We start from the raw sequence: 23,462 nt of genomic DNA, 5'->3' as shown, positions 1-23,462 counted from the left end.
GAAGCCGTAATGAGGTCGAGTCACAGGCGTGAACTGGAGCAGGGGTCATGGCCTCAAGTTCGCGGCGTACAATACGTGTCAGCAGATCTGGTGGAACCGACGGTTGTGCAGCCGTGCAGTCTTCGCAAGAGGACGTTGCCGCCGTGTTGGGAAGCCGGGCAAACGAGTGGCCAATGCGCCGGCTTTTAGCCTGCTCAAAGCACCGGCACTCCTTTATAATGGTGTCGACTGTAGAACAATTTCTACACATTAAGAGGTTGAAGGCGTCGTCGCCAATCCCTTTCAAGATATGCCCAACCTAGTCGTCCTCCGGCATCTCGGCGTCGGTCTTTCGGCATAGCGCTAATACGTCTTCTATGTACGCGACGTAAGATTCAGTAGCCGTCTTTGCACGTGACGCGAGCGTCTTCGTCGCGGCGATCTTCCGGCCAAGGGACTTCCCAAACAATTCTCGGAGTTTTTCTTTGCAGGTGTCCCAGCTCCCAATCTCAGCTTCGTGATTATCAAACCATACCTTCGCAGTGCCTGTCAGGTAGAAGATTATATTTGCCAACATCATGGTAGGGTCCCATCGGTTGTTTTTACTGACGCATTCGTACTGCGCCAGCCAGTCTTCAACGTACGCGTCACCGGAACCGGAGAACGTGCAGGATCCCGGGGTTGCACAAGCACGACCATTGAAGTGGCGGGCGCTGATGTAGACGCTGTGTCTTCCGCTATTGCAGACAGATGTCCGAAACGACGGCCGCTGAGAAGTTCCGTTGTGAGGCGAGACGTACCCCGCACCTCCACCAAAGTGTCACGGAAGCGAGATGGAGGCGAAGGATGTATTTACAAAATATATACAGAGGAGGCTAGGGCAAGGGACGTCCAATCCGGGCCAAGAGCTAGCTTCTTCATCGTCGTGTTTGGCGCGCTGCCAAGCATCGCGATGATCCATGGATGGATTGTTCCGTAACAATATATATTTATTATATACAGAGAGAGAATCGGGGTCGGCCTTCAGGGCCGGTCCCTTACAAGATGCAGGAGGGGTCCCTAGTTGGGGACCCCTGTGGCTTCCGCAGCAGCTTGGGCCCTAGCCACGAGGGCTCTTTCGCCATCTGAGGTAGAGCAGCCGAGCAGCGCAGCCTCCCAGCTCTCTCGGGTAGGTGGGTATGTGTCCTTTTCCGCAATGGCGAGGAGGCTGAGCAGCTAGGGACCACGGATGTACAGGTCGAACATGTTCCTCGCAGAAATTTTGAACAATACTTAATTGCTACAGAAAGCGCTAGCGCGTCATTTCTTCTGCCTGATGTTCTTCATAAGACCGCACGCAAAAACGACTTAAAAGACTACTATAATATGTGCCCTTTTTAGCTATTCCTTTTTAGCTATTCCAACATGCGTCAAGTAGCAGGGAGGTCTTTGAGATGCGTGGTCATACCTTGGGTTCGAAGTTTTTATCGCTGTCGACGTAGACTGTTTCTGATACAGACCAGAATTGGAACATAGGCAGTATAAATTTTAAAAAAAGTTATACAGCAAACAGCTACGGCTGATTGCTACAAGGAGGCAGAATGTTCGGTTGGGGCGTTCTACTTCGATACATTCATTTATGCTTTCATATTCTAGTTCTGAACTGTATAACATGTTAGTTATGAACACACAATAAGAAGGCGTTAAATTGGGGAAATAGATCAGTTTTCGTCACCCTAGCCCCGTAGTGAAAAAAGCATCGCTTCCACGAGACCATCTGCACATTTGCCGGCCGTCAGGCGTCCATGAATCGGTACCACGATCGGTAGTATAACACGATGATCGCCTCAACAATCACCAATGGTAACCGCACTCTTGCGTATATAAATTTTGTGGATACTGGTTCAGTGACCATGCTCACAAGACTTGTCTTACGTGAGTCCGCTTCCTGAATGGGTAGAATTCTGGGCCCGGCCAGTGGTGCTAACGTTCGACGTCATAACGAACCAGTGGCAGCGGAAACGGTCATTCGAACAAGGTACTTGCGAAATCGAGTTTTTGTCAATGCGGGGGGCTTTGATGCTTGTGATTCTATGAGTTGATAAATGACACGAGAGTACCATGATGAGTCGAACATTGCAGTAATTTGATCCTATGAATTTGTTAGTTGATGGCTTCTGTTTGTGTTTTTACCTTCCCAAAAGGAAAATGCCGTCTAACTGACTGTTTTTTGAAGCCGCACTAGCTTTTGGTCTCGAACTAAATGAAGCGTCCCTTTAAAAAATACAGACATTTCGCTCCATGTTCGAAGGGTAATAAGCTCCAGCCAAATTTTGTTCCAGAAAAATTGGAAAGGAAAATGCTCACAGCAATGCCTTACTCAGTAATTTTACACTTGTAGAAACGCAGCTATTCTTTTGGTAAGCACGAGCACACACATTCAAAGCGCAACGATATTTTACTTTTAATGATTCTGCTTTAATAAAAACAGTCCACTTAAGTATTCCCAAAGCAAAGAGCTCAGGAAACACAAATATACGCACCTAAACGCCATAGTCATCTACTGTTCTCAGCATTGTCGTGTTCGGGTACGCCTGTGTGTTTTTCAGGTGAAGGAACGCCTCAGTGTGGTGTAATAACCCCTAATATGCTGCAGTGGATAATAAAACCGAAAACATTTTGAAATATATTCCGTTTCAGAGAGCCTCTACCACTGGCCATGGCTCCTTAACTTACCTGCCAAGGTTCTAGGTGTGTTCTACGCCAATCCTCTGGCTGACATGACTAGGAAGTCCACAGAAATTATTCAATATCGGAGAAAAAATCCTCAGGTTTGTGTATGTTACCTTACCACCACGCACTGGAGCCTCGCTCGGGTTAATAATTCAGTATAATTTCTAAAGCGACGCCTCTGGCGAGCAAAAAATTATTGCCGGTCCTCTTGTTCGACGATTTTGCCCCCATTTGCAGGACCCAGCTGTAGTGTGCACTGCACTACACCACAGAGTATGCAGACAAAGAAAAGACTGTGATATGCATGTCCCCCAGCAGCCTGTTTCCTCTTACTCTCATTTATTTGTGCCGTGAATTTATATAGACTCCTCCCGTCGAATAACTTGGCAATGTGAAACACACAGGTTGTTTGCAACTCCAGTGGTGCAAAGTAGCATTGAAATATTATAAACGCCACGGCACGCATGTTATTGCTGCCGTTATACCTTCCCAACGTCTACTTATTTTCGTCTAGTGCTTAAAGAATACAGTACTAACATAACAACTGGGAACAACTGACTTCTGGACGCTCGCCCCCATCATGTACTCTTCCGGAAATCAGACAACGTTATTTAAAGAGAGGGCTGCTATTAAGCCGTTGAAAGGCAGCACTAATGGTGGTTTTACTTCTTTCATTGCAGAGAAGGCAGGAAACGGATGTGACAGGAGTCATTAGACGCCTAGGTAACATATCAAGAAAAGTAGAGATAGGAAAATTGCTTGACTGAGATAAATGAAACTTGTTAGCTAACGCTGGGCTTATTTGATGCCATTGGAAACCTGCATAATCATGAAATTGAGCTCAGAGAGTTGGAATGCAAACCAATTCGCACAGCCAGAACCAAATGATGCGTGGTTCAAAGCTGATGGGAGTGTTCACTTCTCAGCGATCGAGATAAGCAAGCTACAGTTAGACTGGTGTTGGAAGAAAGAATAGAGATAAGAACATGATATTCAGAAGCATATATAACATTATGACATAAGGAAGAGGCAGGTTGAATTCAAGATTACGATACGCTAACGCGCAAGTAACTCATAGAGGCTCGGTGAATTTTAATTCCCGGAATAATAATTCCCGAACTTTGCGGAGAAATGCATTGGCGTTCCAGTTACTTGCTTAACAAAACGTCGCTTTATGCTTTGAAGTACAAAATTAACTGGAACGCCAATGCATTTCTCCGCAAAGTTTGGGAATTAATATATCTCAAAACTGGTGCCATCCTGAGAATTCATTCTAAGTGGATCCGCCTTGCGAACTCCACGGCTACAATTTGTAAATTGCAATATGGGCCATCAGCTAATTCGTTGAAAGTTAATTAGTGCATTTTTGTTAATTATACGATTATGCATTTCAATTTTTTGTGCAAGTAATGCCTGCCTCTTCGGTTAGACCAACTCATTAACTAGAATTGTGCTATCTGCCACAGGCAACCTTAAATAAATTTTGAAAGTGTTCGCTGAAACACCCTGTATATCTACCACTTATCAAAGCGAAAAACCCACAAGCTAAACGCAACAAGTAACAAGTAAACGCACAAAGTATATGTGTAACAACGCGTCCACCTACACATACCACAACACGTTTTCCACTTGTCGAGAATCTATACACTGTTATCCATTGAAGCGGTTGACGGATGGCTGATGCATAATGTTTTTTTTTTCTGGATTTGGTACGCTTCAATGACCTAGGAAAGTACACTATCTTTATGCAGCGCCGTAATAATACTATTCGCTGAGTCCGGCTCACACGCACTGGTGCAGCAGAGCTGGAGTATGCTTTTGTTGATTCGTCCGTGTGAAATGGGGCGTTTTACCCCTCGTGCATCTATACCAAATAACCCAGTGCCAGCTCTCCTGAATGCAATTCTCGTACAAGATTCGTATAAGGCCTCTCGGCCCGTGTAGTTAGAAACTACAACATAACTATTACCGGTCATCTTGTGGACTGAATAAAATTCGTCCATTATCTAACGTCCATCACTCTTTAACATCGTTCGATCGTACTGACTCATGCAGCGCCGTTTCCGGATGCCAGGGAATTCGCCAGCTTCAAGGGACGTTTACTTCTTGATCATGAAAATACACAACAGCCACATATGGAAAGTGGTATTGTAGCTCGCATCAATGCATACTGGCTTATAGGTATAATAATTCTCACTAACTGCTCAAGCGCCCGCCACTTATGTAGCAATCAGAGTGACGAGGAGACGATCGCGACTGTGACTTCCACTCCGTTATATATATTCTTGCAAGGTTAGTTTTCATAATACGGTTCTTAGTGTATTATCAAGAGAACACGAACAAAATTACAAGTATACCAGCTACCTGAAGCGGCATTTACTGCATTGGTAGCCTTTGTCCGCGTTCTCTAGAACGTGATGGCTCTGTCATTGTAAATCATCTTTAGCTTTAAAGCATTTAGCTTTAACAAGTTTGCTACTATAAGCGAGTACGCTTGCAGTATGAGAATGTGACGTAGTCTGCTGTGTCGCATTGACAGTTGTAGTAATGTTTAGGTTGAACTGTCGCCTAACGCTGCTGCCTCACTTGAAAGCGAGACGTTTCTCTCAACGTTATGGGTACAGTACCACGCTATTAACATGCTACATTGTTTTCTTTTTAAAATGTGCATTTTACCCACTCAATTGTGGACAATAACTTAGCTGGGTATCTTTATGAGAGGTTCCTGGTGGTCCGCTAGGCAGGCCCATTGACATGCGTTGAACGCCACCATTATAAAAACAGCACACCACCAGAGGCTAGTCCAAGGCATCACTCTAGCTTCATATCAACGACGATATGAGGAAAATTATGGAGCGTGTCACAAGCACCGGTCGCCCATTGGCTATGACAATGCGTTATTGAGCTCGAGGGGGTGGATTCGATTCAGGCTGTATTTTGATGGGATATAAATGAAAAAAAACATACGTCTACTTGGATTTAGGTGGACGTTTATGAATCTCTAGTTGTGAAAATTATTCACGAGTCCCCAATTGCGGCGTGGGACATAATAATAGGGTGCTTTGGCACGTAAAACCTGAGAAATTATTTTCTGTAGCGTGTCAGAAGAAATGATGTTCCAGGAACTTTTTTCCCGGAAACGCAATATAGTTAGGAAATCAACATGACGTTTTGTTTTCAGTCAGACGGAACGCTTAGCCCACTCACCTGACGATTGGTATTGAATTCAAAGATTAAACCTTATTTTTTAAAGAAAGATTTACTAGATGTATGTTTACTGCATTAAAAGCATTGTTATTATTTTCGGCAGGTGAGAGTACCAGATATGGCTCAAATTCTCCTCGACGGTCTGCTCAATACGGAAGAATCTGAAGTCGGGAAACGTGATGTCACCGCAGAAAGGAAAGGTACTGCGTAAATTCTCAACTTCAAATACCAACCTAAACCCATGTAACAAGTCAGGCAAAAAACAACCAAATCTGGTAGAAAAAGAGTCGAACGTCGTCATGTGTGGAGACGAATTATATTGCGATAACCCAAGGCTTGTTGATATACCTGATAAATTTGGGTCGGTGAGCCGAGTTTCAAATAAGCCCATTACCGTGCTACTTTTGCAAAGCTGCAGTACATTTGACGTAGCCGCAAGAAGTCCTTAGGTTTGTATGTGACGTTTTAAGGATATCGAATAGGTCGGCAAGAAGATTTTTACCTCAGAAACACCTACTGCTGACGCATTGTGTCTCCTAAAGTTGAAAGCATGCGGCGCTTATCACTGGCGAATATTCTACATCACGTGACGAATTTTCCGGCCTTATACAAGCATCGCCAGTAGATAGCGTAGCTTGTTCAGGGAAAAGTACCAAAGTGTAACCCGGATGCAGTACGCGCCTCAAACGTGACGTCACTCCATGTACCTCGTTGAGTTCGTCAACTTTCGCTTGTGTGGCAAGTGTCGACGATCCCTGTGCACTGCTAGGGTGCCGCCTGATGGCTACTTGCAACTTAATTCTTCAATATACAACAAACATGCAACAGCTTCTGTGGAGACACGTTTCACTTCCGTGTTCTACCGATTCCTATATAACAGAGGGATCAACCATGCATATACACACACATCATATATATATATATATATATATATATATATATATATATATATGTGTGTGTGTGTGTGTGTGTGTGTGTGTGTGCGTGTGTGTGTGTGTGTGTGTGAACGGATGCCATTGCTTTCATGAAAGCAAAGCAAGCCAACAGCGAGTAGGACCCAGTGATCATGCAGTTGACATCGCGCCGTATTACTGCTGTGATTGCCAGAAATATAATGATGCATTTCAGTAATCTTGTTCGTGTTTTATTCAAAGCCCCACTACCAAATGAGATACTGAACCAGCTTTCATCCAACTGCATGACGGTATTCCTTGGAGGGTGAGTGTAATTTACAGCCAACGATGGATCCTGATACATGAAATAATATATTTGTCGTGTCTGGCAATCGCAGATACGACACCACGAGGCTGGTTTTGACTTGCTGGTTTTACCTGATGGGAAGACATCCGGAGGTGCAGGAGAAAATGCGTCAAGAGGTGCTCGAAGCATTTGAAAAAGAGGTAGGCGTCCATTTAAGTAACTTAATTTTCGAAATATAAGTACTACGTACTTTCTTTGTCGCAACGGCATACACTAGCCGTGTTTAATTAAGAAACAAGAAGAGTGTGCTTGCTTCTTTTTAGGATTAGGTCACACTACTGCCATTGTTTTGTCGACTTCTCAAACATTCCGCGTTAGCGCTAGTCTCGAGTGAACCTATAAACATCTTGTAACTTAGGAAGCATAATACACAGTTGATATTTATCTGTTTATGAGTCGGATTTTTTTCCAGAGGAACGCGCCATCAGTGTGGATTTTTCTCTGAGATATTGTAAAACGAGCACAACGGCTAATTTTCGGGTGTTCAGAAGGAAAAAATGACACAGATTATGACCAATGCACTATTAGTTTCGTCCGCACTAAACAGTGAAAAAGTAAGGGCACGTCAGTGGCACGGTGGGACACAAATGCACAAACGTACAGGCACGCCAGTGACGCTGAAAGGGTATATCAGCCCCCAACATCACCTAACGGATCTATTGCTTCAATGAAAGGACATCCCTTCAGCATGTTCACAAATATATTGCTTTGATTTATTGCGCTATGAATTACCGTGCTACTGTCAGTACCCGCTCAAATTGTACCTTTGCTCTCGCTGCAAGAAAAATAGTAGAAATAGAAAAACAACGCGCAGTGCAAATCGGCAATTATTTACGCGAATACTAATTATTCAGAGGGTTACTGTGAACTATGAACCGGTAGACTTGATATAGCCGCGCTGTGTCATTTCTTTGCAAACAATTTGCCAGTAAGCTGCTTTAACGATACAAGCACGATGACACAACATCTGCCTTCGCTTAAATTTGACTAATTACCTTGTATGGTATTGAGTTCAGGGGCACATGTAACAAAGCCTTTAGGTTTTAAAATGTTGTTTTAAGAATGGCAACCGTTGTTCCTTGAAGTTACCGCAGAGACCAGCAAGTTACTGTTTGTAGTGACTTAATCGTTGCTGTTCTATTAACGCGTCTCTTTGACTTGGTGCCTTAGGGAGACCAGCTGTCTTTGCTGACTCTGACGACCCTTCCTTACTCAAACCAAGTCATTTCTGAGACGATGCGGCTATACCCTCCTCTCATCACGTGAGAATTTTGCATTTACTATCTGCGAGCCACTGTCCGTTATACATTGTCGCAATGCTGGGCTAAACTGTGATTTTTGGAAATTGTGGAAGTTAAAAAGCCAGGAGTTCAGCTTGAAGCTATGAAAAAGAAGAAGGCAATTGTTAAAATGTGCTGTAGACATGCGAGTAGGCTTTTTTCAGTGAGTAATGTTTAAAAATATACCTAAAGAAATAAGTATATTGCTTAATATAGAAATATATAGCTAGTTGCTGGTAGCTCTCAAGCGATGTTGCAATATGGTGCCAACCATGAAAAGTATGTTACAAGATCAACAAGCTCGAACATTTTCAAGACTATATCGTCAACAAGTTTGGTTTCACAGAGTAATGAAAATCCGTGTTGGTTACCACAATCCAGCGACAAGATCTATAACTTCTTGACGGCTCATAATGCCAAAACGAATCCTGAAACAGGGGGAGGACTAGGCAAGCAGAGGTTCCAGTAAAACGGGCGATACTTTTTTTTTGCAAGAAATCACAACTCATAGATAATTCAGGCGCAAGGAAGGTTTTGCTTTCAAACGGCGATTCTGTGGTACAAAAACAGTGACCTAGTGAATGACTGAAACGCTTATTCAATCTGGATTTTGACTGCATATTCATGTCTATGACTTCGAAATCTATCGTCGCCAGATTTACCACACGGTGTGCGGATGAAGATTATCGTTACGGAAAGTATGTCATCAAACAAGGAACCTCGGTTATGGTGCCTACGTACCAGCTGCACCATGATCCAGAATACTGGAACGAGCCGGAAAAATTTGACCCAGAAAGGTGAGTGCACGGTGATTACCGTGAAGGACGATCTATTAGGATCGATTACCATTTGTCAGTTTGCAGTGAGCCTTAATAAAAGAACCAGTCAAACAGCACATGAGATGCGTAAATCAGGGCCCAAATTTGGCCGTCTCTACAGAGATTAACGTGTTCGTGCCGTACACCGTAGTGTTCATAGCAGTCTTGATAAATTTTGTACTCAGAGAAGGTGAATTTTCAGGACACTATGCTTTTTTTGTACAAGTTATATACAGATAACGGGAAGTAAACTTTCTTCTTTTATGCTCTGAAGATGTATCGGGCGTTTCTCTTTCCTTGGCTTTAAATGTAGATAATCTATTTTCTCAGCTGGCTGTTCTATAGCTGGAAGCACACCATCACATCTTCTTGTGTCGAATGCCACGATGACAGCGGTGCGATCTTCTACAGAGCCGAATACCGTGAAAGGAACGTAGTGACTATTTGGAGAAGTATAATAAATGTCATGGAATGGCGGCAGTAAAACATGCCCACCACCGCCCACAAACTGTTCTAAAACAGCAATTTTCAAGCAACAACCCTATTTTTTGTCTCACTGGCTGTAATTGTCTTAATAATGCAAACGAAGCGCCACTCCGGCCGGGCCAAGCTGGTAGGCGAACATCTAGATCGATATTGAATGGAACTGGGCGACAGTATTAGAGAACATGGCAAATTCTTCACCTTGTGTATTTCCGAAAAGCTCATCTGCCACATCTCTGCGCATTTAGTTGTCGAATAACTCGGCCTAGTCTTGGCAATATGCTAGCTTCCTGGCTAACGGAGATGTGAGGGCGAAGGCGTTGTTCCCGCATTCGATCTCCGGACCAAAACAAATGTTTCAATTAGGAAGCTTCTTTTCTGAAAAACCCATATTATTTTTTTATTTAGCTTCGTGCGGCTACCCAGTGAATGACATTTTTTTTTCTTTTTGCGAATGCGCTGCTCTTATGTTCATCTTAACGATTCCGGCTGGTGAATGTGGGTTCCTTGTGACGGCTTTCCCTCCAATAAACTGCTTCAGAAGAACAAGGACTGAGTAAGGGACGCAGTGATTCTTGTCGAGGTATTTCGACGGCGTATCATGTTTTTTTTTTTTTTTTTTGGGGGGGGCGGGGGGTTCTTTAGCGACCGATGCACCGTCTGAAACTGAAGTACACTGTATAAGCTACCACTACTGTGATATTTGTGGCGTTCTTGGCGCAGTATTCTTGCAAACTACAACATATCTATTGCACATGCGCCTCTGTCAGGAGCACATCAGGAGCACATCGCACAGTCAGCAAATCCTGTATAAATGAAGCGCTGTAAGCGACCGCATGTCTAATTGTATGATGGCAAATACAATCAAATCGAGACCGCAGCACCGGAACGCTCGTCAACACGTACGGTGACAGTAATGCACTTTGGTGTCACGTTTTATCCTAAACTGCACTTTGGCTACGCCGTCCCTGAGCCGAGTAGCGTGTATCAAAGAAGCGAAATACAAGATATTTGATGTTCGTGCGCAGTACCACCGTCTGAAGCTCAAAATAACATATTGATGGCATCACAAATTGTTTCCTGGAAAAGCCCTAAGCAGTAGGGGCCTGGGTTGCTGCGCTACTTAACGAGAGCAATTTTCTACGCGAGCAATGCATCCCATGAAATACGAGGCATGAGGCTCGATAGATCCCTTGAGCCCTGCCTCAGTGGTTGTTCGTTCGGCACTTCTAAACTCATTGGGCATCGGACATAAAAAACATGTAATCTGCCCAAGTAGGAAAGCTATCAATTACAATTTTGTTGTTATTTCGTAATGACCTATTCGGGAATGACTTCGTCAAATTCTGGCGTTGGATTAATAGATGCATAGGTTATCAGGAGGACTAAATGAATAACCTGTTGAAATATTAGAACTACCCAGCATTCGAGAGATTCATTACCACATTGCTGACACGCGCCCCAGATATTCCAGAATGACTCACTACTAGTTGGCATTAAAAGTGGTAATTTATAAGTGTATTTCTTGGATAGATTTTTTTTATCTCAGATGCCTATTCAGATGCGTGGCGTCAAGCGGATAACCACCGTTACAGGCCGCAAGAGCTCTCGCGCATCTCGTGTCTCGTTTTCGTGGCCATGTTTTAGACTATGCAGCCACTGTCACCGCTCTAAATAGGACTACCATGTTTAAGGTTGTCCACCACAAAACACAAGTTCCTCAAACGCAACTTACTTCGACAATATTTTCGCTCCCTAAAATAGTTCAGTGGCAGTTAAATTCAGGCGGTTGAATCAGAGCTCAACTGTTCAATAGCAGCAGTCGGATCAATAGCTGAGTCTTTAGTTAATCAATGGCCGTCACACATTTACGTATCTGCCACGTCTAGTAGTGTGGTGCCAGACGAAGGAGATTGTAGTTTGCATAAGAAGGGGTCATCACGCATTTACACTGCTGCCGCATCTACATTGCGGTGCCAATCAAAGGATATTAGAACCTCCACTGCATTGTCGCCAAAATGTTCGTGCTTTCTATTTGGCACAGTTAGTATATATCGTTAAGTTCTCTTATTCGCAAATAATAATTCCAAATATACTAAGAGTAGTGATACGGCTCTGGCGCCATTAAAAGGTAAATAATATTTTTAAATGACTGCAATGCTAGCTGATTCATACAAGCTAGTGTTTCCCGCTAAAAACTGTTGAACACTAGAGATCTAGAAGAAAATCCGCGAAAATGGGACAGTTGTGCGCCCATCTTCCCTGCGGCGGTGGTAATGAAGCAGAACTAGTAGAATCGCATCTTATTTTCTGCCGCTTTAAATTCTCGTATACATTCTCTGCGCTGAGATTGAAGCAGCGCAAGTCCTTAAGTTAGTCACTGTTTGAATCGCTCTTAATTGCAGGTTCAGTCCGGAAAACAACAGACTCATTAACCCAACTGCCTACCAGCCTTTCGGCCTGGGGCCGCGTATATGCATCGGTCAACGTCTCGCGCGTGCCGAGTTGGTCTCAGCTGCCGCGCAAACGCTGCGTCACTATCGGATCACCCTGGGCAGGAGTCAGAAGGTATTGGAGCATTGTCCACTGGACCCAGATCACGAAGATCATTTTCTTTTACACAGATAAAAGTAGCTTTTATGAATAATGCTTTCTTTAGAATTGCAAATTATAATGTATTTTCCTTCCCTCGTCAAAAGTATTTAATTTGACGGAGCTACCATGCGTTCATGCCAGCATGTTTCAGAATTAACGATTGTTAACCGTAGTCGTTTCCGATCATTTGAGTTACCCGAATTGATTTTTATTTACCCTTAAAAATGATCTCGCATAAAGAATCTTTTCTTGTTCTTGTTAAACGCTTCACTTGTGCAGTTCAATCGTACTACTATACAAACGGCAGAAAGCTTCTTTCTCTGATGTATGTAATTCTGCAGGAATACTCCAATATAGACTGCTTGTAAACCTTCTTTAACAGCGCATTTCTCTTTCTTTCGTTTATTTTTACTTTCAATTTTTTTTTGCAGCGAGACCTGGATATATGCACCTACTCTATTATGGCGGCACCTAAAGAGAAAGTGTTCATCCGACTGCGTAAGCTGCATGGTGTGACGTGAGCTCACCACTAACCCAACTAAGGAGGATTCCTGTACTTCAGAACAGCAGAAAACCGCAGAAAAAAATTGTTACACAACGTCATTAAATATAAAAGTGAAATGCCACTGGTATTTTTGTGTTAGACAAATGCCTTGAAGGGGTCAATATTATATTTAGAATGAACATCTGGATGAACGTTGGTTGCCTATAAAGAACTACTACCGGCCTTGATCCCGTATATTGTGAGTAAACGGGTCTAATAAAGAAGAGATAACAACTTTGGTCGCAAAGTGGATCCTTCACGTCTCTCTTCCACTACTAAGGTAGTCACTTTAGAATGAATGTTGCGAAGGAATTCCTTTACGTAACAAAAGATTGCGGTTGAAAAATCAGTGCAGAAAAATTTACCTTAGAAATTAGCTATTTTGTGAGCAACATTTATGCGGCAATTAAAATGTGAAATATCAAGTGTGGATGTACAGTATTTTGTTAGGAGCGTATCTTAGTGCAAGCTTCGAGTTATTTAATTGTAAATACAGAGGAAAATACGACACAAATGGAGGGGAGGAGGGCTAAGAGATCAGCGCATTAGTCATCATCCTCTCCATCTTGTCTGTTTCTTTTTTTTTTCTCGCAAACATTCTTCCACGTCGTAAGACCAACTTATGGCTCAGCGAGCTCTTTTCCCAGGAAATCTATGTGAAAACATTGCTAGGAAAGGTTAAATTGTAAAAATTGCTCGCTCTCCCGTAATTAAGAGTCGATGTAGGCATGAAGTGGCTACCGGCAAAGCAGATTGGTGCCGCGACCAAGGCGAAGAAGCTTGCTGAGCCGAAATGAACCTGTTTTGAACTGAATCTCGTTGCAAGTCTCGTCTTGAGCCAAACAACCGTCCGTGGCGCGCCGGCGCGCCCACGCACACAGCGTGGCGCCATATCTCTCGAAGGAGGCGGCTAATCGTTTTGAATTTCCATCTCCAGCCTTCCCCGTGTTTTCTCTACTCAGCTTGTTGTTAGACTGGTGGTGACATTTGCTGTATAGCACAACTTGCGGCAGACCTAAAGAAATATCGATTCTAGAAATTGCATTCAGGCGAATGTCGCAATCGTTGTTTAGTTTCCGTGCCGTCTACTGACTGTGGCAGCTGATAGCTGTTCCGGGAATCGTGTAGGCAACGTCAAAAGTACCTACAATTTGCTGGCCTTTAGCTACTACAGATGGCGCCAACTACAACCTGGTTCAATATCTGCAAATATCCGCAAAAGGATGAGGTATGTGTCAACGGCAGCAAAAGCCTGGAAACGACTCGGCGCGTCGTGATGCGCCAGGAAATTCACTCAGAAATACACGCAGGGCATGTCCAGTTTTCGGAAGTGTAGGGATTCAAAATGGATGGAAGCATTAACTGGACAGCAGGAGATGCGCAAGAGACGTTTCGATTACTGCTGCAAAGAAAGCAGGGAAGAGATTAATTGAATCGGCTTTGTTACCGTCATAGATAACCGTACAATACAGGATAGAGGTTTTAATGAAGTGAGAAGAAGAGGAGAGATAAACAAATGCTAGACGGCTATATATGTATATAATACTAATTATCTCAAATAAGCTAGGTGAGTATTTGTCGCCGCGGAGTATTTGTCAAAGGGCATGACAGTAAAAATCACCAGTCATTCTGTGGTGGGATGCGCGTTTCAAACAAGTGCATAGTAAGGCTAAAGGCCCTGGTCTTAAAAGCTTCTTGGGCTAGTTTCAATTGCAACTAGCCCAAGAAGCACCACCAATCACCGTCATTTAAGCAGGCTAGGTGGTTATTAGTCTAAGTGGCATTAAAAGCCATCAGAATTATCTTCTTCACGATAACGTGGCGCTCACAAGTACCACCCTTTCGTGAATATTTACTTCTGCTGCAAGTCATCCAGTACTCTGCATGAGAATTAGGAACGAAGTGCGTAAGTGTACGATCGATGAATTTCGTGAGGCAGAACGAAGTTTTCCTACGCGAGAGGGTCCCTATGAAGACAGCAGAGTGAGTCACGGGGAGATAAGCAGCACTGCTCTGAAGACCCATTGTTAACGCCGACTCAACGCACGTTCTTGTGAGCTGTGACTACGCCATGGACAGGTACAACTCGCTTCTGCACCATGAGATGCTTTGAAAAATAATGTCAGGCAGTCCAGGGCCACTCAGGAACAATTATTCTGGCATGAAGATTACAACGCGCCTATGTAAAATTCATGCAACAGATGTACTTTGTTTAAAAAAAACATTATCACGATAAATTCAGACGTCATCCTGCCGACGTCATTGGTAATGTCAACGTTATTACCGTCGGCCCATCCCACGATGAATCTCACCATGGGCTACGCTGTGACCCAAATTTACCTGAAAGAAATTAGGCACGGAGAAATGCACAGACATGCGTTCCAAAACCTGGATGAAGTTTCCAAATAATGGTAATCGCATTTTACCGTGTGATCTGCAGCATTGACACACGTCATGTTTTTAATGAATATATGACCATACTTCAGTAAAAAACAAACACTGCACATTCTGGGGTTCATTGCTTTGAAGCTGTCACTGACACCTAGGTTCTATACCGACGTAGCACGACAGCGCCTGCTACTTCAGACATCGTCATTAGTGAAGCACGCAGACACCTAGGTAGTGTTGTTATCATTTTTAAAATTTTATTTCGCATCATATTCTACTTTGTGTGGCCTGAAGCAGGTACACCCCGTCCAATTGGCAATTAACATTTTCTCTCTGGTTACTTCAAACTTAACATCTAGCGAGACCGTGACATTCGTTCTGTGCAAGCTTCATTGACATGGGCCAGATGTACCATACAGTGCAGATCACGTGAAGAATAAATGTGAGTGTTGTAGATGCGACTGTGCAATAATTCGTCTATTTGTGGATCCATGTGTTGCTGTGAAATTCCGAAGTTCCAACATAGCTGTAAATAAAGGGATTGATGGGCCAATTTAGTGTTTCAACTTCTCAAATTGAATAGACATTGAAATATTTAAAGCGTGGCTTCAAAACAAATATTGGCGCAGCACTCATTTTAACAAGAAACAGCAGTGTAAACGAGCTACCAAAACTAGATACTGAACTATGTTCCAGATCAATAATCGATGGCACCTACTAAACATTTATTTCATGACAGAAATTCATCATACAAAATAAAATTGTTGGCTTTTGTACACAGAATGGCATTGCTGTGGCTCCCTAGGTCTTAGGGGTCTTCGTGGAAGTAGTGTCATTAGAATATTACAGCCAAAGTTAGTTAAAAAGAAATACTAACATTTACCAATCAGGACTATAGTAGCACGCGAGAACTCATTTGCTCTATGATTATATTCACGTCTTCAACGTCGTTGATATGAATGCAAAACATTTTGCATGATGAAGCTATGAATTTTCATATTCACACAATTCCGATACCAGTTCGTTCAAAGAATTTCTCAAGATGGATTCTGGTGGTTGTTACGCATTTTCTATTAATTTTTGAGGGCCAGAACGCAATAAAGCTTTAAATTATTGAGAGCCAGATTTATTTTAGGCGATCAACAGCTTTCAGCCGGAATAGGTGACTGTGCTGCGAAACTTCACCACGGAGTGATGGAACACCTGTAAAATGTCATATAGCTACTACGACGTTTGCGCATAAAACATACGCAGAGCCAGCAACTGCCCAGCATGTCTGCCGGAGTATTCATAACAGTAACGATCTGCGCCTTACTGAGGAATAAGCTTCTAGATTTTATCATGTTTTTTTTTTCACACCTCACTTTCTTCGATCTAAGGAGAGACAGAAAGGGAAGGAAAGGCTAGAAGCTTAGCTATTCGATGTAAGGACTTCAACAAACCTAGATGTGAACAAGCTGTTTATGAATGGTTCTAAGGTAATCACATTTGGTATTTACGATAGTTATTTCCGAGAAAAGATAAAGGCGACAACTATAATTGGCGCTATTCGTGCATGTGATATGACTTCTGACTTTATTCTTTTATACGCTTGAAATTTATGTATGTAACACTGTATATAAAAATTATTCTCCTTGATTATACGTTGAAATCGTATTTCTTACCACTCAGAATGGCAGGAGGTGGTAAAGCAGTTACTCTTCTGGTGACTAAGCTCTTTTAAACGGTCTGTAAGCCAGATAACTGTTTTGGGCTGTTAGCGAGTGAAAATAAACATAAAAACAAATCTCTCACCTAGTTCAGTAAAACAAACAGGTACGGTGGCAGAACGAAGAGTAGCTGCGTCAGAAGCATCACTCAGTAACCTTGAGGCAGTCCACCAAATGGGTAGTAGTGATTTTCTCCGTGGAAAAAACTGTAATCGTTGTCACCGTACCCACCGTATGGACTAGGAGGTGCGTAATAGTCGTGGTATCCGCCATAGTACGGAGCTTCATAACCGTCATAGTCGCCTTGTGCAGCAAATGGGTAACCTCCGTAGTTGCTAACCCCGGGCGCTTGATGGTCAACTTCTCGATAAAATCCAGGGCCATGCGGAAGGTAGGCATCGCTCGGTGGGCCGTGCTCACTCATGTCACTTCCTGCACGTGAGAAGAGAGCTTTAGCTTGTCAGGAATTGCCCTAAACGCTTGCCGATCGCCAGGAATCCCGTGTGAGCGGGGGCGCAAACATAAGTGGCATGCACGGTGCAGCCACCAGGTGGTGCAGAGCTCAACCTGACAATCACAGAGCTATTACGGCATTTACCAGGTGTATCCTGCTTCGCTGCTGGTGTAACTTTTCTGATAGTGAACACTACTACGCCACAGCTGAAAGTTTACACCACCAGTGAAGTAGAAAGCACCTGTCTGCTTTTTTGGGTATGGGTTTATGTGAAGGAGACCTACCCCTGGGAGTGGCAGCCAGAGCCACGACTCACAGCAATGGCGCCCGACGTAGCACATCATTTAAATCGCAGGTGCCGCTTAGTGAGGAAACCTTGGAGAAAGCAAGCTGCCCGTAAACCCCCGCAGGCTATCTAAACCGCGCAAGCAACAAAGCTGCCAAAATCGAGACTTGCGTTATGCATTGAGCCAGAACAAGGAGAATCGAGGGTTGTGTGTTCAGCTTCCAAATTCGGCAAGTATTTTTTTCATTCACTTTCTTTTCCTTTAAGCTCATAATTTCTACACTTTAATTCCAAACAAAAAACAATCCCATAGGTATTCCTTGGCATCATTGTATGTGGGCTTTATATGGTTGTATAGCAGAAAAAGCTAGCCCTACGATTCTCTTTATTCTTCCCTTCTAGGGGACATGATGCTCGAATACCACTACGCGTGGTATAATGCAGCTCACATAAATGATTTCCCTCGATTGATAGGGTTCAACTTCCGAAAGGAACACATGAGCTGTTAGACACGGGGTAGAAGTGATGGGGGAGACCGGTGTTTTAGAGTAATAGAGCAACTTTTATATTTTTACCGTGCACTCAAAGGGTCCGACGTGAGCGTTTTTCTAGCCTGCTTCCCTTGAAATACAGCTTCACCAGTCCGAAATAAAGCTCTGAGATCCATGCTAACCAGCCGTAGCATAATGCGATAGCCTGTGAGCTGCTACGGCATCTAATTTCAGCGCTGCTCCATTTGCGCTCCATCTTTGACTGTGCTCCTTTCTGAAGTATGAGATGTGCAGCCCAATTATTCTAGATATTTTGCATATATGTATACACGTTTGTTTTCTTTATTCTCATGCAACGAGAATTTTTGCTAAAGCAGGGGAAAAATTATGAAATAATTAAAGGGCACTGAGGCCGATATTCACGCCGAAGGCGGACCTCAGCAAAACAGTGGCACTTGCAACATTTGGAGCCCTAAGTGAGTCAGGGAATTTCATAAGAGGGAAATAAAACTGTGCAGGCTGGACGCTGCCTTCGCGCTAACCTATAAAAAATACGACCGTATACTTCAACATTTGGGTGCTACGCTTGTGTGACACATGTACATGTCTTCACACGTGCGCCGTGAATTGAGCCCTTTCCTCTGTTGCCAGCTCAATTTCTTAGCAGCGAAATCAGTTGAGGCCAGCCATCTTCATTACCTGTCGTCTTTTCTTCACCTAAAGCGGTTCAATTGTGGGACGCTTGATATAGGAAAGGTGGGCGCCTGCTTCTCACCCACGTAGTCGGGAAGCGTTACTACAGCGCTTTCATGAAATAATTTCATGAATCGCTTTATGGCCGCGTATAATAAAACAAGCAAGGGAACCCGAAATTAGATTCCAGAGTGCCATGAAAGCGGATAATTGGTGGCCCTTCATGTTTGTTTATGCGCTAGCACGTTAACGCCAATACCATTACCCTACACGCAAATCATACAACCCTACCGCCTTTCACAAAGAGCACTACCGCCGCCTCATAATGCTCTGACGTGAGAGGAAGGCCTAATAAGGCGAAAACTCCATGCAAACACTTATGCAGACTTCTGTCTCTTCCACGCAATACAGCCTGCGCTGAATTTATATGAATGCCCACATTGGGATCAATGTGCAACGCTTTACCACATGGTAAGTGTGAAACTGCGCATCAACAGTATGTTAGTGTTTCGTGTCTGTGCTTTTGGTAACGTGCTAGCGCATATGCGGACATGAATGTGAACCCGGTTAGCAATTTTCTCAGGGAAGGGACACCACGCCGACCTGCTTATAGAGAAAACAAAAAAGGGGAATATAGACGAGGATCGCACAGCATAGCAGATATCTACTGTGTACGTCAACATAATAAATAGAGTATAGCATTTTGTAAAATGACCTATGCAGTGCAAACGCAGAAGATTCCAGAGCTAATACATTTTTGTGTTATCAATAAAATGTGCAAGAGAATGTTTAGCAAGAAATGTCGCATTCATGTTCAGAGAAATCACTGCGAATAAGCACATATTTTTGGTTATTTGCTCCTTATGGCATTTTTACGAACGTTTACGTTCTTTCACTCTTATAAGCCCATGACGTGCTGCACTGTATGGAATTTTACAGACTGCTAAGAGCAATGTACTTTTATTTGGATAAGAAGGAGCAAGTCAAGCTTGTGCTTCTGTTCTTGTGCCTTCCCCGTCATAATAGGATGAAAATACAGGTAATAATATCACTAGTATTATTTCAGGTGTTGCCAAAAACATGGGCTACTGAAGTTCCGACATCATCTAATGTTCACAGTTTGGGCTGTCAACATTATTCGACAAGAAAATGTTCAATTTTTAATACTCCGAATGAAAGTAAGTACCATTACTACGCAAGTGCGTTAGTGACATACGAGACAGAACAATTGGCGCCTTCTCGACATTTCTGGCGTGTTGTTCTGTGTTAATAGCCATAATCACTTTCACTAAGCGCATTTCATTATGAAGGCATATAAACTAGCCGAATTTCTCTTTTTACTGAAGAAAACGTTTATTAAAAAGTCCAAAGAGTGTGCACCAACCGGTGCACCAAGTTTGTGCACCGGTTGCCTCATTTAAGCGAGATTAATACGTCTGAATAGGAGAAGCACATGTATAACCATTTTTACATGTCATCTAGCAGTGCAGCAACGCACGGACATTACACTGAACTACGGTTGATGTGAACAGCGCGAGGCAAAATCAAACCCATTTCGAAACTATGTAAGAGCAGCTCAGAACAAGTGTTTTGCTTTAAGGATTACCGTAACCAAATGCTTCTTGATCATCGTCATCATCATCGCTCTCAATGTCGACAGTGACGCCTGGGCCTCCCCTTGGACCAAACGGGAAGACTCCACCTCGCACCTTGTGCGCGACTAATCCAATGGAAACCTTGCTTTCTCCAAACCCTTGCACATGGGACAGGGTGACTGGAACAAAAACATTTACGACACAAAGGCTCGGGTAAACTCAGTGACCTAACACTTCGTCCTGAGAAGCTGCGTACATACTGTTTCATTTTATGTGCACCAAAAAGGCCCTTCATTCGGGCCGGGCGGAAACTTTCGCTCTGCACTGGAAACACTAAATCGACATCTATGTAGTGTTGTACTGCAAGAATTTTTCAAGATGGTTCAACATTACAGGAGGTAGGAAATATTGAAATCCCGCTTCCCCAAGTTGTCAGAAAGCAATCTTCACTTCCAACCTAGACAATCACTCTGTCAGCGTAGACTAGCGTACCTTAAGACCCTTATTCCCTGCTTTCTCCATATCAGAGCCAAGGGTCTAAGCCACGTTTGCGTCAGGAGGCACATCTTTTTTCTCTATCTATCTTCCCTGTCGGCTTCGTGTCGCACTTGTTTCGTGTTTCTTTTATGTTTCGCTTCGTGTAGCACGTGTCGCATTGGATTATTTACCGAGTTCGCGTGCCATAATTGGTTACAATGTGGGTAGTGCGTCAATCGCGGATGCGTTTATGCGCATGACTTGTATTATCCCGCTAAAACGCGGCTGAACGCGAGGAAGGGCGCACGGACTTAAGTTTGAAACTTCAAGTGTTTTGGCGCTGGTAACGCGCTTTGATACATTGAAGGCTTGATGATCACCATGTGATCTACGCAACCGCTTATCGGCTTGCAGTGTCACGTCGTAGTGAGGCAACTGTAGTGAGGAGCGTTTCATTCGAAACCTGTCGAAATAGTAAGCACTCCCCTGATCAAAAATACAGACAAGTCATTCTGTGATAACGCTGATTTTCTTCTCCGCCTATGAATGGGTACTGACAATGAGAACTGCTGTAGTACAACTGTATCACTGAAAACTGTCAGCGCACTTGTCAATTTCAATTTCTGTGTCTGGATTACGAACTATTTCAGTTTATTCAGTGAGTCTGTACCGCGTATACTTTTGCTCAAGGATGTACATACTGAGATTACTGTTCAAAATGGGGGTGAGGCTTTGCTACAAAATATACATATTTGAACTCATCTCGAGGAAAATGTTTACTCGCAGACTGGCCATTGCAAATAAAATTCGAAATTTCCTGTCCGAGGAAAGCAGAATGTGTGCCAGCACCCAACACAACTTAATTTATGTAGAACACAACTTCATTTATATAGTGGCTCGGGACTTCTTACTTCTATACAAAACAACCCTATGCAAATTTTTTGTCGGCTTATAAACTATTCAAACCTTACACTAGGCTTGAGCAAATTGCTATCCGCCTTTAAGTAGCGGAAGCTGCAGACGAAATCCGCGCTAGCTGTGATGTTTTATGAAACTCGTAAAGACGGAAACATCGAACCCTTTTGCGTGTTATATTGCTACTGACGTGACACTGATGGGAATGTTTGGTACTACGGGAGATACTGCAGGTGTTCTTGCAAAGATCACGAAATGTGTTCAGTTTGGAAGGCTGTGCACTGAACGCGAAAACTATTGCTGGTATAGAAGCTCATACAGAAGTGCGGCTATGGTAATACATGCAAGAAGATTTAAATTAAAGTGGTAATAACTACCAACGTCACATGAGTATATATTTTCCCATAGAGACAGTGCCCCATGGATGGGCACATGGAATAATAATAAAAGGGCTCTACAAAACGGGGTCAGTGCAAAGGCGTCTTACCTGTGGAGAGAAAGATAATGGCAAGGAAAGATTTCATTGTCGCGTCTGTGTTCGCACTACTGCCCTTAGGAAACTGTCAGGTGAATAGCAAGACCAGGTTGTCCACAAGTGCTTTTGTTTGCCTTATACATGAAAAAAAAAAAAAACAGTTGCGAAGTTATCGTTTCTATTCGGCGTTCTCGCGGAGCATTGGCAGGTGTGGGATAACTTGGAGCCACGTACGAATAATGGTGACATCAATTTTCTGTAGCCAGTGGAAAGATACAGCATTGAATAGCCCGTATTATCTTTATTACTTGTACATTTATAGAAAAGCAAATAAAGAGATATCGCGCGCGTACTTCATTTACGCTGACGCAATGTATTCGGCAGGGTCCAACCAGGCTCCTTTTGAACAGCTGTTATTGCTTTTATATTTTTCTTCTACCGAATCATCCTTCTCAGTAAGAGGTACATCTTTTATGGAACAGACAAGCATTGTTTGGTACGAATGTAATATTTCGCATTCAGTAGCTGGTCATTCCCTGACCCTTTTCAGAATAAATTTTTCTGAGAAGAGATAACATGAAGCCCAACTAGAGTTTTAGTTCTTCACGACGCAACGTTTGTTGGTCCATGGTTGTGAAATTGCCGCCAGACTTGTTTTTCTTGGCGTATTAATGGTGGATCAAGACTCATGGATGTGACGCATGCCTGGAAATTCAACACTGCTGAAGGGAAATATTTGCATGGCAACTTACGCGGTATCGTCCCACCTTTACCTGCAGCACTAGAACACACTCCGGACAGGGGTGTAAATTCGGGAGGCACGAGATAAGCAAACGACGTGACACCAGTCATCCCTAGGGGTGTCCGGGATGCAAACTTTCATTGCATGAAGTCTAACTGCACTTGGACTTGTACATGCACTTCGAGGTGCAAAATTGGCGAAGTGCACATGCTGAGTACATGATGTGGCGCGTTTCGGATCGAGATGAGGAGCCCTACTATTTGTGACCTTGAACTCAGCAAAGCTCGGGGCAAAACTATATGATGAACAAACAAGCATGGTTTCTTGTCCTTTGGATTAGCATATCATTGCCCAGTATC

At 43.3% G+C, this 23,462-nt stretch overlaps 1 protein-coding gene across 4 annotated transcripts in view; it reads left to right on the top strand.

The window, feature by feature from the left end:
• LOC119453676 (probable cytochrome P450 6a13) overlaps positions 1–12,878 on the top strand; it is a 39,131-nt gene extending 26,253 nt beyond the window's left edge. For all 4 annotated transcript variants that reach the window (XM_037715723.2, XM_049668326.1, XM_049668327.1 and 1 more), the window contains 8 exons: positions 2,659–2,789; positions 6,002–6,098; positions 7,053–7,116; positions 7,190–7,298; positions 8,329–8,420; positions 9,095–9,235; positions 12,145–12,307; positions 12,766–12,878. In XM_037715723.2, coding sequence (XP_037571651.1) covers positions 2,659–2,789; positions 6,002–6,098; positions 7,053–7,116; positions 7,190–7,298; positions 8,329–8,420; positions 9,095–9,235; positions 12,145–12,307; positions 12,766–12,855 — 887 coding nt within the window. In that variant the 3' untranslated portion in view covers positions 12,856–12,878. The remainder of the gene's footprint in view (positions 1–2,658; positions 2,790–6,001; positions 6,099–7,052; positions 7,117–7,189; positions 7,299–8,328; positions 8,421–9,094; positions 9,236–12,144; positions 12,308–12,765) is intronic.
• Positions 12,879–23,462: the final 10,584 nt, after the last annotated feature.

This window comes from Dermacentor silvarum, chromosome 5 (assembly GCF_013339745.2).
Source record: "Dermacentor silvarum isolate Dsil-2018 chromosome 5, BIME_Dsil_1.4, whole genome shotgun sequence".
NCBI classification, from domain to species: domain Eukaryota; kingdom Metazoa; phylum Arthropoda; class Arachnida; order Ixodida; family Ixodidae; genus Dermacentor; species Dermacentor silvarum.
Note: the sequence above shows the minus strand (reverse complement) of the source record. Positions and strands in the feature narration are given on the sequence as shown.